We start from the raw sequence: 12,711 nt of genomic DNA on the forward strand, positions 1-12,711 counted from the left end.
AGTATCTCTTTTTAGTTTACCTTCCTGGACATAGCTTTCTGTAAAGCCTCTGCCTTGGAGTATTTGTTTTTCTTTAGTACATGCTTCAGAGCTCCTCTCCCTTGCTAATATCCTCTTTGGCCATGAGTGTCCAGAATTAATGATTAGATACACTTACTACTGTGAAGTACAGGAAAATCTGGGGCAAAATAACTTATTCAAATTTAATAGATTCAGGACTGAAAGCCAAATGAATACAGAAGAGGCTGGTACTAACTAGCCAAACAGTATGATAAAGAATAAAGTGAGAATTGCTGTATTCCATTTTAGGTTTACTGAATGTGTACAGTAATCAATACACTGTGATGTTGCCAAATGAACCCAAATACAAACATACAGAAACCCAGTTAACCAATTTTTGACAAAGAATCATAAAGCAATTCAAGAAAAGATAACTTTTCACTTAATGGTACTGAAGCAACTAGACAGTCATGAACTTAAAAAAAAAAAATCTTGGTATGAGGCCTTATACCATATATCACTCCCTATGTCCCACTCCCAGATGTCATAAAATGTATGGTGACCTGTAGTACTGCAATGTTTTCCTACTTCATTTCTTGATTTATGTGTTCCAAGAAGAAATTAGATTCACAGTTTCAAAACATATCTTGTTTTATTTCTAGTAAAAGGAAGCAAATGATAAAGACAAAAGCTAGAACCAAGACTGTTTTGTTTTTTGTTTTGGCTTTCACAATTACAACATACACTATTACAATATGAACCAAAGAGAGGAAAGGAAAGAGAAGGTAGGAAATTAGAGGCCCAAATTACTACAAAGGTACAAGGTAAAGAAGGAAAAGGATTAAGATAAAGGAGAAAAATAGAAAAGAAATAAAGAGGATACATATGATCTTTCTCAAATTTTATTTGCTCTTACCCAGACTAACATGAAACTGGCTTAGAAAATCTGTAAGCTAGTACCTCTAATGTTGGTCAGAGTATTTTGGAAAGAGGAATACAGGATACTGGCCTAGAAAGTAAGTTTGAATATAATACTACCAGGAGCAAGAATATAAAAAACTGGTGACAAATCCTGGGTAGATAACAAGCAAGCCCCTTATCAGGTACTGGTCAAGAAGCATTGAATTGAAAAAAAAGAAAAAAAAAATCAACCAATTCTGTCCCTGTCACAACACTTGCTGATGAGGGTAGGAGAGTTGTCGCAATGGTGTTGAAGAAGGATGAGATGCTGCTGGGCTTGAATTCTGTTTTAAACTATTTTGATTCCATGTCAAGGTAGGACTATGATCTGCGGAGGGAGCCAAAGCTGTATTTGTACAGTCTGTTTCCTTCTCAAATTGGGTTTTCTCATAGCTCTCCATAAGCTTAATCCCTGAACTCCGAGCTCTTTTTGACTTCTGGTCCTCCTGAATAAGGTTCTCACTCTTTCTACACTGATCCATTTTCGGCTTCCGCCGCTGTTCTTGTAGCTTCTCCACTGCTTGGCCCCTCATCCGATTGCACTGATGCTTAGGCTTCTCAAGCTACAATAATACACAAATGAGTAAACTGAAATGGACTGTAGGCAGGGGACAAGCTTCAGTGACTTGCATATTTGGCTTGACCTTATTCCCTGCTCATGACCTTTCTTCTCACCTCCAGAAGTGTGCGAATCCTTTCTATGTCTGGTGGTTGTCCAGCCTGCAGAAGCTGCCAAATGCGGTGGTTCTCATCCAGGGACACTTCAAGCAGGTCCCCCTCCATCATAAGCTCCTCTAGGGGTGCCCGGGTTGCCTCAGGCATTTGCAACACAGGGCCTGTCAACTCTGGCAACAATGAAGTCAGCAGATCCAAATCTAGGAAGTTGTAGGGATACGTGTCTTACAAATTGTCTTTAATTTTATCCCTACCATCATGATAGTGCTGAAAACCACGTAATATCACTGATGAGATGTCCAGTCTACAGCCTACCCACACCTAGACAAATGCCTCTTACCGGACACCTCCCCTGGAGCTATTTTCTCAGGAGCAGTCAGACAGTTTCCATCCTCCAGCAAACCCTGGACCTACCAAAGAGAGCAAGAATGAGTAACACTAACTGAACAGAAGGCCCCAAATTTCCTCCACCAGCTTAGCATCATCTTCCTTCTAAAGAAGCCAGACACAAATTTCTAGTAATGAACAGTAATGAATACTGTTCAAAGAAGTGGAATGCAGAATAGGTTAAGGGAGCTAGACAAAAGGAAAATAACAGATCTGAAGTCTAAACAGTGCAAGTTCAAAGAAATTTGAGGACAAGAGTAACTCTGGGTAGCTCACCTTAGGCACACTGTTGCCACTATTCTTTTTGTGAACATCAGAAGACGGAAGTGAAGAATAGATATTGTTTGGTCTGGGTTCAGCCTGCAGCTGTTGGCGGAGCTCAGCCAGTTGTCTTGACAGAGTGGTCACATTCTCAGAGGCCAGTGCCTGTCTGGCACGATCTTGCCAACCAATGGCTCTCTCTGTGAGACACTGTAGGGCCTCACCCTCAGGCAGCCGTACAGGCAGTCTCTGCAATGCCACCAGCAGTGCCAGGATGGTTTCCAGGCGTGGGCGCCGTGAGCGCATGCATAGTGGACATAAGAATTTAGTGTCCCATTCCCACCAGGCCAAAAGGGGGGATGATGGGGAACTAGGCTTTAGGGAGCTGAGGAGGCGGGGCACTGTTACACATTGCCCATGGAACCAGTCCTGACACAGATCACACTGCACAGCTCCCACTCTTGTTGGCACCTGCCCACACACACAGATGGAGGCTGAAGAGGAGACTGTGCTTGACGATGACAATGGATTGGACTTGGCTGAGTTGATGCGACGTAACTGCAAGATACCTTCCTTTTCCTTCTGTTCCCCTTCCTTAAATGCTATAATCTATTGTGCCCAGCAACAGAAGAAAGAAGGTTAAGAGTACATCCTTTCTCTGGTCTGACCCCCTCAATATCCCAATCCCAAACTAGAAAAAATGTTCACAGATCAAACAGTCTATCCATGTTCACTGAGCTTGGATGTTCTGTCATTGCTATTCTCTCTATTTTGGAAGATACCAAGACCTAATTTCTTATTTGTGTCAGTGTGCTTACCACAGATCCTGGGTCTCTGAGTTCCTGTGCTGACAGGCCCAGGAGCTCTGAATCAGATGTGTATAGTCCAAGCTGCTTTTCCATCCACCTACTGCGCTTGATGCTGTCTGAGCCAGCATCTGCACAAGGGCAGAGGACCTAAAGCGGAGATGGGGGGATGACAGATGTTTCCTTCTCTTGTTCCTCCAAAAGTTCATGTTCTCTTATGAACTATCTCACTGCAAAAATAAAGTGCAGGAATCTTACCTCTAGCAGTGTATAGCAAGAATTCTTTCTAAGGAAGGTCTTTGAAGCCTTCTCCTTCCAGGAATATGCTGTCAGTACCTGAAGTTCTAGGTGTCTTAGTTCCTCCAGTCTCACAGGTAGGTCCCGACCCACGGCTACCAAGCCCTCCAAATCATCTAAGCAGGGATAGTGGTCACTATTCTGAGATAGGGATATAAGAAAGCTCAGTTAAAGGTTATCAACAATCATTTGGTACAAATTTGTGCTTTGCAAGCCCGCGTATAATACTGCGTTATGATATGGCATAAAATATATGGATTATTCTGTAAAGAAAAAATGGGACAGAAACTATTTTTGTTCCAGAGGTTTTACAGTGGCACCTTAGTTCATGAATTTAATTCTTTCCATGACCCTGTTTGCGAACTCAATTAAAAAGGGACAGAATCAAATTCAGTGGTTAGTTATTGTTGACTTCATGGAGAAACTGGATTTGGTTCTAATCTTATAGATATTGAACTTGCAACCTTGTGTTTTGTGAGGCAGGCAACGGAACCCCAGAGCTAAATCCCCAACTCCAATTTGGTTCTAATCTAATTGTGGAAAAATTAACTTCATGAAATGCAGTACCACTATTCTTTCATTTTCTCAGAAGGAAAATTTTAATCTATGTCAATTACTCTCTTATAGTTTACTTCCTTTGACCTGTTCACTGGAAATCTCTGCTAAGCTCTGAACGCATCTGCTGCTTCCTTCATTTATACTCTGACATTCTCAGTTCCCTCATCAATCTCCCACCTTAATTTTTCTATAAAAGTCTAACTAAATAAAAATTCTGAAGTAGAATTGTCTCTTCTGTTTGCAGATCTGTGATAGGAAATAGGCAATATATTCCTCACCTGAATCTCATTCACATCAGCAATCCATGCGTATGCCTTTTTCAGAGCTTCTTTGAGTGTCTGGATATTAGGCAGGTGAACAGGTATGTTTTCTGCCTCATGGATTATAGTTTCCAAAGTGGCTGGTGGATGCTTCTGCCTAAAAATCAGGACAAAAGAAATCTGCTAACAAGTATTACAGGTAGATACACACCTTTTCTCATTCTTGGTTTCCTTACTAAAAGCATAAGCAGTGAAGTTTAAAACAGTAGGTAAATAACAATGCTGCAAGTCTAAATGTGACTCTTAATCTTGAAATATCAATTTTACTGGATAAAGAAATGCCCAGAAGATTAAAGCACACTTGTGAGTGTGTCTCAATTGGTTGTGGAGGCCAACCCTTGGGTACCACAGTTAAATCCTTGCCTGTTTCTCTCCGGAGCTGCTCCATGGTCTGCTCACCAGCTGCCGTAAACTAAGAATAATTGTTCTGCCCTGGCATTCCATCATGATGCTCCCTCCTGTCTTGAAGGCAGCTGATTTGCACTAAATTTCCCTAATGAACTCAATTAAACCTTTTCTCTTTTAAGTTGTGTCCATTATTATATCCAGTAATGAGACAAATGACTAATACACAAAGAAATGGCACTGTGCTAAGCCACAAGAAAACCTGGAATCCACTGTCCCATTACCAACTTCTTGGTTCCCTGTAGGACAGGCCAATCCAAGTGACAACCAACAGACTTATGAAGGAAACACCAAGGCCCAGAGGACAATCTTACTTTAAGACTTAAGGGATACCCTACACAGAGACTGGGTGAGAGACAGTCTTGGAAGTAAGGGCTGAAGAGGGTGACAGTTAAATGGGACCTTCTAGGATTGCCTGTGAGGCCTGGGCTCAGATGAGGAAGATCAAAGGGCCTGTTTTCTGTTTGTGGGAGGTTAGTTTCAGTGGGAGTAATTGTTAGAGGGTGTAGCTCTGAAGATGGCATTCGATATAGTTGTATATTTGCACCCTGGCACTGCTGCCTATATCCAGCAGAAATTAGTAGTTTGAGACTGTAGGACCATATAGGGGTGATCTAATTGTCTCCACTAAAGTCAATCAGTTTTGATTTTGCAAAGGAGTATTCATGAGTTTTCCTAGGATTTGTCAATATCCATTTCATGGCAATTTTGCCACTGCACTTACTACTATAGCCAAAGTAATAAAGCAATGGCTGGCAACTGTTTTTCTCTATATCAAAATATCTGGATTGCCTGGAGTTATAAACAATACTGTGGCTTACTCCTGAAGAATGGGGCATTGAACCAAAGAATTTGCATACTCTGGGACAGTAATCAAGCAAAAAACAAACAAACAAAAAAATAAAAACACAAACAGATGAGCCAATAAAATGCCTCCAGAAATTCTGAAATCCTCCAAATCTATTCAGGGAGCAAAAAGGAAAAGGAAATTATAAACTACACAGCATATATGTATGAATGGGTACCAATCAAGATGCAAGAGTTGATTAAAGTTACTAGCAAACTTAAAGAATATATAACTAATCAGATAATGACCTCAAAGAAACAAATGATCAGAGAGTCTATAGAAAAGATTAATAATGAGTGCAGCTAAAGAAAAATACATGGCATAACACACTAAGGAAGCCTGAAACACTGGTAGTGACCTACAAGCCAGTTTAAAGTTACATAAAATATCTAAGATCTGATAAATTCAGGCAAAGCTTACTTCCACAATTACTGCCTTTAAACAGTAAGAAACTGCCATAATCTATCATAGACTGGATTAGATGATATAACATAACCCTTTAAAGTCTAGGAGGAACCATATGTGAGACTCCAGTGTCCAAGTAGTAAACATACTCTGAAATCATACCCTGTAATACCTTTAATCTACTACAGAATAGATACAGACAGGACAAGGCTGGGGCCCACCTTGTCTCCAAGCAGAAATGGGCCTTTTCTTCCCAGCACTCTGCAATGGTTAGCAGTTCTTGCAGTTCAGCCCGGGCTTTGTCCACAGAAGGGCTAGAGGCTATCTTGGCACCCATAACCAAGAGCTTCTGCATGATGACCAGAGAGCCTTGTGGGACAGATGGGGCCAGTGCCTGCTTCACTTCATTTAACCATTGTGCTTGTTCCACTTGTTGCTGAAGTTGATGGGCTTCGGGCACCTCCACACCCAGCTGCTGCCCCTTCTCCAATAGGGACTTCAATAGCCCTAAATTAGAAGGCAGTGAAGTTAGAGCTTCACGGGCTTCAGCTTGGTAGGCCTCTACTTGTTCCAGGAAATCCTGCAAGAAATCACAGGAAAATACAGAATTTGAGGGTTTAAATTCTTTACTTGGCTTTGGAACATTTTGCATCTCTCAGCATTTTCTGTTACTTGCTATTTATTTTCAACCATGTCCTGAGAATTGACCTTTTGGTCAATTTTCTCTTTAATTACCTGATACTTCCCTAGACCCACTTTATTAAAATTATTGCCTGGAAACTTTCCTGGGACTCCAATTTCTGAAACAAAAACAAAAATAAAAACAAAAATACTCCCCACCCTCACATTGTCCCCCATTCCTGGATTCTACTCTGACTTTAATGTATTCATATATCTTTAATATTTAATATCTATTAATCTTTATTTGGAAAGATATTCATTTATAATATAGTCTTTAAGTCTAAGGGTAGTATAAGTCCATACTTATCATACCTTCTATGAAAAAATCTTGAATTATAAGGAGATGTTTAGAACAATGAAGTTCTTAAACTTCCCTACTCAGAATTCCCCTTATAGTTCTTTGGTGAAAAAAACTTTGATCTTGACAGGTCCCTCCTCACCTTAACATCCCCAATCTGATGCATGGCACAGGGTAGATTGGCCATCTGCTTAAAAAGGATCTGGAGCTGAGGCAGGGTAAGCTGAGGGGTTTCTGTTCTGTAAGAATTGGATAAGTACTTGTTTATTGATTCTCCTGAGGCCATACTTCAGCAGGCATTCTTAGAACTTGCACATCATTGTTTTTCTTTCATGTTATAGTTAAACCTGCAAATCTATCTCCACAGGCAGATACTAAGCCAGAAAAGAAAAAAAGACTTAAGGATATAACTAACAGAAATTGTAGACAAAGAGACTAAAATCATCAATGTGAAAGAATTTAAGTTTCTGAGGAAATAACAGTATGAAGGCTGATACCACCAAATGTATGGTGACTACTGTTGTTCATAAAGATAAAAATTAATAAAAATAGGTCTGATAAGACTAAAATGATAGCCCATAAATTACTTACAATTCAATTTTGTATAGTAATTCAGTTCAGAATAAAATAAAGAATGAGAAAACAACAAAAAAATCCCAATAAGTCCCAGAGTAGTTTGAGAATAAAGATGACAGAATAATTTTTAAATAAAATGCATGGAAAAATTAAGAACCAAGGAGTTTTGATATAGAGTACTCATTAGATATATATTTTAGAAAATATAAGATATCTATGATAGACATACTCTAGACAAGAAAGAAACACTTATTAGGTCAGAGGTGGGGTAGTTTCAAATGAGGATAAATTCTAAGATGTTATCTTTAAGTATAATTGACTATAAAAGAAACAAGAGAACAGGTTATAAAGTTAGATGAATAAGAACTTGAGGTAGATTAAAAATGTAAGCCTACAAAGAATGTACTGTTTACAGTATTTCAAACAGCCTGGAAGATAAGGTATAGTAGTGGTTCACGTTGAAGAAATTTAAGGAGATAGATATGCTAGCCAGACTTGATCATTATGGATGATAAACATGTATTAAAATAGCTCGATATCATTCTTATGTATAATTTTTGCCAATAAAAATATTCCTAAAAATTCGTATCTCAAAACTCATGGCTATATGACATGAATATCATGGCTGCTACAGTGTGAGAGCTGTACTCCTTTGTGAATGAGTTGTCTGTGAAAGGGGATAATTTATGTATTCTAAAGCTTTCTCAATAGTTAATAGTAAAGAGACCAGTGAGAAGTGGCCACCACCTAGCTGCCCAGGTGCCTCTGTAACATCTCACCACCTCGTCTCATTCCCCTCCTTGCTCTTGGGCTTCCTGGTTGTGTTGCTACCTGGATCCACAGTGCAGAGACACAGGTGGTCCTAAAGGCCATATTACTTAGCTCCAGAAGATATAATGGAAGTACATCAGACCTCTGTAGTTGAAAAATTGGGGGGATCACCATATTTCCATCAGAATTTGGGCTATCTTCAGGGGACGGGCAGCTGGAACCTGCAGTAAAACCCTGCAGAGCTCAGTGCAGGAGGTCAGGAAGTCCAACTTGGGCCTTGCAACCAGAATTCGCCTGAATCTCAGGGCTCTGCCATCATCTAGCTGAGACTAATTGATTTAGTTCTGCATATGGCCACCCATATTATCTATTGAGACAGCAGAAATATATCCTGTCTTATTTCTTTCCTATTTTTAATTTTAATTTAAAAAATTTTATCTTTTCCCATTCTCTAAATTCCTTTTTTCTTCTTTTTACCATTCTGTTGTTCCCACGTTATTCTTCATCTCCCTTTTTGTTCCTGTCCCAACTAGAATTTCTTTTCTTGTTTCTTTTCTGCTTCACTTGATGGTAATTTCAAAGATAAATGAGTACAATTTATAGTGTCCCTATTACTGTTAAGTTGTTCTATTCTCTTTGTTTTTAAAATCTGTCTGTCCTTGTTGTCTTCTACAGTTTCCTAGAGTTTTCATGGTCATCTTCTGTCCTCTGGCTTCACTTGAAACCTCCTCCTATTTTTTTTTGCTATGTATTCCTCTCCACCCAACTCGTTCTAAGTCCAAATCCTTATGGGTAAAGTTGTCATTTTGAAGAGTTTATTCACTATAAACATATTTTGAGCTGGTCCTCGATTTCAATTTAATTCACATGGTTAGAGGTGATAGATTAATAACTACCACAAATGGTCAATTTTTAAGCTGTGCTTGATGCTATTGTGTTGCTGATTTATCAACTGGGCTAAAGGGTTGTGACTGATATACAGGTTGTCCTTTCTGATATTATGAAAATGACAGTATCTATGAGTTATTAGAGATTCAAAATTTGAAGAGCAGCTATATCAGGAAGATCAAACTACTAACTCAGGTATTAAACCAAGGGCAACCCAGTTACAAAAATGAAAATGAGAAAACATTTAAGCAAGGAACAAATACAGACTTCGAGTTCCCCAAAAGCAAATTTTAGGAGAAACTAGGTGGAAAAGTCTGACAGTCAACCACCAGGACACCCTGAACTCATTGCACAGGAAGTAACAAAAACAGGTCAATTAGGCTCTAGAAAAATTCAAAACAGAAATAATTTCCCAGATAACTATAGTGATGGAGAGCACAATGAAAGACATGATGAGAGGCTCAAGAAAAGAAAGTGAAAAAAAAGTAGATGATCTTGGAACCATGATAGAAGCCATGAATGCCCAACAAAGGACAGAAATGGAATCCATGAAACAGATTCAAATAGATATCCAGGAGATTAAAAACTCTACTGAAAATTTTCACAGCAGGATAAATGAATGTGAACATAGAATTTCAGATACAGAAGATAGGACTGCAGTAGAAACGATGAAAACAGAGATCTTTTAAACACAGTAAGGGATTATGCAAAATCAATCCAAAAACTCCTAGATGATGCAAAGAACAATAACATAAGACTGATAGGAATCCATGAAAGAGCAGGAAAAAAAATACAAATTATTTAAAAAGGCCGTTTACAAACTTAATGACAGTAAATTTCCTAAACAGAGGGGAAGAATGTGACATACTGATAAGTGAGGCATATAGGACTCCAACTAGCCATGATCAAAAAGAATCTACATCTGGACATATAATAGGTATGATCCTGGAAACCCACAGAAGAACAAAATACTACAAATAGTTAAAAGAAAAGAAACAAATCACCTACAAAGGATGCGCATCACAGCAGACTTTCAATACAAACCCTCAAGTCAAGGCAATCCTGAAGTGAGGTTATTTCAAGCCCTATACAAAAAGAATCTCCAACCTAGACTGATGTATCCTGCAAAACTCTCTTTTAAAAGGGATGGGGAAATAAGATACTTCCAAGAGAAAGAACACCCAAGAAATGTGATGAACAACAAACTAGCACTCCAAACAATTCTAAACAATATCCTAAAAAAAGGCAATGAAGGCCACAACACCATGGGGCACCACAGAGCAAATCAATTGGGCCAGGCAAGAAACTAAAAGAAGAGGAAGAATTAAAAAGAGCCAACAACAGGGCAATAACATGAACAATAATAAGTTAGTACATATCAGTTACAACCATCAATGTCAATGGTCAAAATTCACCAAACAAAAGAAACAGACTGGCAGAATGGATTAAGAAACAAAATCCATCAATATGATGTATATCAGAAACACACTTGATTCAAAAAGAAACTCACAGACTAAAAATGTAAGGATAGAAAATAGTTCTCCATGCAAGAAGAGCCCAGAAAAAAATGGGGTAGGTATCTTCTTCTCAGACAAAGTAAATTTCAAACCAAACTGATTAAGAGAGACGAAGGCCACTACATCCTTGTAAAGGGAACAATTCAAGAGAAAGAGGTCACATGATAAATATGTATGCACCAAGTATTAATGCCTTTAAGTATATGAAACAAGTATTAAGGAACAGCAAAAATCACAGGGGGACCTAAATACCCCACTGTTTCAAATAGATCATTTAGACAAAAAAATCAACAACAAAATACTAGAACTGAACCACGCTTTTGAAAAAATGGACTTAATAGATGTCTAAAGAGTGTTTCACCCCACAAAATTAGAATATACATTCTTTTTGGCTGCACATGGGTCATTCTCCAAAATAGAGGACATACTAGCAATTAGAATACCTATGGGACAGAAAAAAAGTTTTACATGGAATATGCATAACATGAATGGCCACACTAGGAAAATAGAGTGAACTCAAATAAGCAAAATAATGATGAATCTTAGACTCCTACATTCAGAAGAGCAAGAAAAACCCAAAGCTCACAGAAGGGAGGAAATTATAAATATCAGAACAGAAATCAGTGCAATGTAAACCAAGAGAATGATACAAAAAAAAAATCAATGAATTAAAGAATTGATTTTTCTGAAAGAATAAATAAAACTGATAAACCCATAGCCAAACTTATCAAAAAAGGAAAGAAAAGGTTCAGATCCATGCAATTAGGAAGAAAAAGGTGAAGTCACAACAGATCCAGCAGAAATCCAGAGGATCATTAATACCTACTTCAAGAACCTGTATTCTAATAAAATAGAAAACACACAAGAAATAGTCAGAGCACATACTTATGAATTACCAAACTGAGCTAAGATTAAAAAAAAATTCTAAACACACCAATTACAATCAGTGAAATTGAAAATGGAATTAAAAATTTACCAATGAAGAGCCCAGGTCTTAGTGGATTCACTGCTGAGTTATACAAGACATTTAGAAGAGAAGAACTACTGCCACTACTCTTTAAACTTTTCAATGACATTGAAAGAGAAGCAATGCTTCCAAAGTCAAACATGGAAGCAAGTGTTACTTTGCTCCCAAAACCAGGGAAAGACCCAACTAAATAAGAGAACTACAGGCTGATCTCCTTAATGAACATAGATGCAAAAATCCTTAATAAGATACTGGTAAACAGAATCAGAGGGTCATGAAGAGGATCATATAGCCTGACCAAGTTGGATTTATTCCAGGAATGCAAGGATGGTTCAACATACATAAATCAATAAATGTAATACACTTTATTAACAGTGTCAAGGACAAAAATCATATGATCCTCTCAATAGGTGCAGAAAAAGCATTTAACAAAATTCAACACTGAGTCATGATAAAAATCCTGCAAAAAATTGGAATAGATGGTCTACATCTCAACTTAATAAAGGCCATCTAGGAAAAACCAACAGCTAACATCATATTAAATGGCCCAAAACTGAAAACCTTCACACTGAAATCAGGAACAAGACAAAGATGTCTACTATCACGACTCCTATATTTAATATGGTTCTGGAAACATTAGCCATAGCAATTAGACATGAGAAAGTAATTAAAGTAATAAAGGTAGGAAAGGAAGAAGTTAAACTGCCCTTATTTGCTGATGATATGATCCTCTACTTGGAAGACCCAAAAAACTCTAAAGAGATCAAAGAGGATATAAGAAAATGGAAAGATATCCCCTGCTCCTGGGTAGGAAGAATCAATATAGAGGGCCAGTAATTTAGCTCAGTGGTTTGGTGGCCTGCCTTGCAAGTGCAAGGACCCAAGTTCAATCCCCAGTACCAAAAAAAAAAAAAAAATCAACATATTGAAAATGGCCATACTTCAAAAATTGCTATTTAGATTCAGTATGATGCTGATTGAAATTCCAATAGTATATCTCACAGAACTAAAGAAAACAATCCAAAAATTCATTTGGAATCAAAAAAGATCTAGAATAGAAAAAGCAATTCTAAGCAACAGAGACATGGCAGT

The 12,711-nt window shown here is 38.1% G+C and overlaps 1 protein-coding gene across 7 annotated transcripts in view; it reads right to left on the minus strand.

The window, feature by feature from the left end:
- Nucleotides 1–758: 758 nt before the first annotated feature.
- Nucleotides 759–12,711, minus strand: part of LOC104860457 (lysine-specific demethylase 5D) — a 54,972-nt gene continuing 43,019 nt past the window's right edge. For 4 of the 7 annotated variants that reach the window (XM_010621632.2, XM_010621634.2, XM_010621633.2 and 1 more), the window contains exons 19-27: nucleotides 7,043–7,139; nucleotides 6,143–6,501; nucleotides 4,223–4,361; nucleotides 3,348–3,527; nucleotides 3,102–3,239; nucleotides 2,299–2,892; nucleotides 1,976–2,045; nucleotides 1,636–1,835; nucleotides 760–1,523 (exon numbers count right to left, since the gene is read on the minus strand). In XM_010621632.2, the coding sequence (XP_010619934.1) occupies nucleotides 1,167–1,523; nucleotides 1,636–1,835; nucleotides 1,976–2,045; nucleotides 2,299–2,892; nucleotides 3,102–3,239; nucleotides 3,348–3,527; nucleotides 4,223–4,361; nucleotides 6,143–6,501; nucleotides 7,043–7,139 (2,134 nt within the window). In that variant the 3' untranslated portion in view covers nucleotides 760–1,166. Of the gene's footprint in view, nucleotides 1,524–1,635; nucleotides 1,836–1,975; nucleotides 2,046–2,298; nucleotides 2,893–3,101; nucleotides 3,240–3,347; nucleotides 3,528–4,222; nucleotides 4,362–6,142; nucleotides 6,502–7,042; nucleotides 7,140–12,711 lie in introns of all 7 variants that reach the window. The other 3 variants (XM_010621637.2, XM_010621636.2, XM_010621630.2) reach the window with 1 other exon arrangement.

Source organism: Fukomys damarensis, unplaced genomic scaffold (genome assembly GCF_012274545.1).
Source record: "Fukomys damarensis isolate Sample0158 unplaced genomic scaffold, DMR_v1.0_HiC HiC_scaffold_73, whole genome shotgun sequence".
NCBI lineage: Eukaryota > Metazoa > Chordata > Mammalia > Rodentia > Bathyergidae > Fukomys > Fukomys damarensis.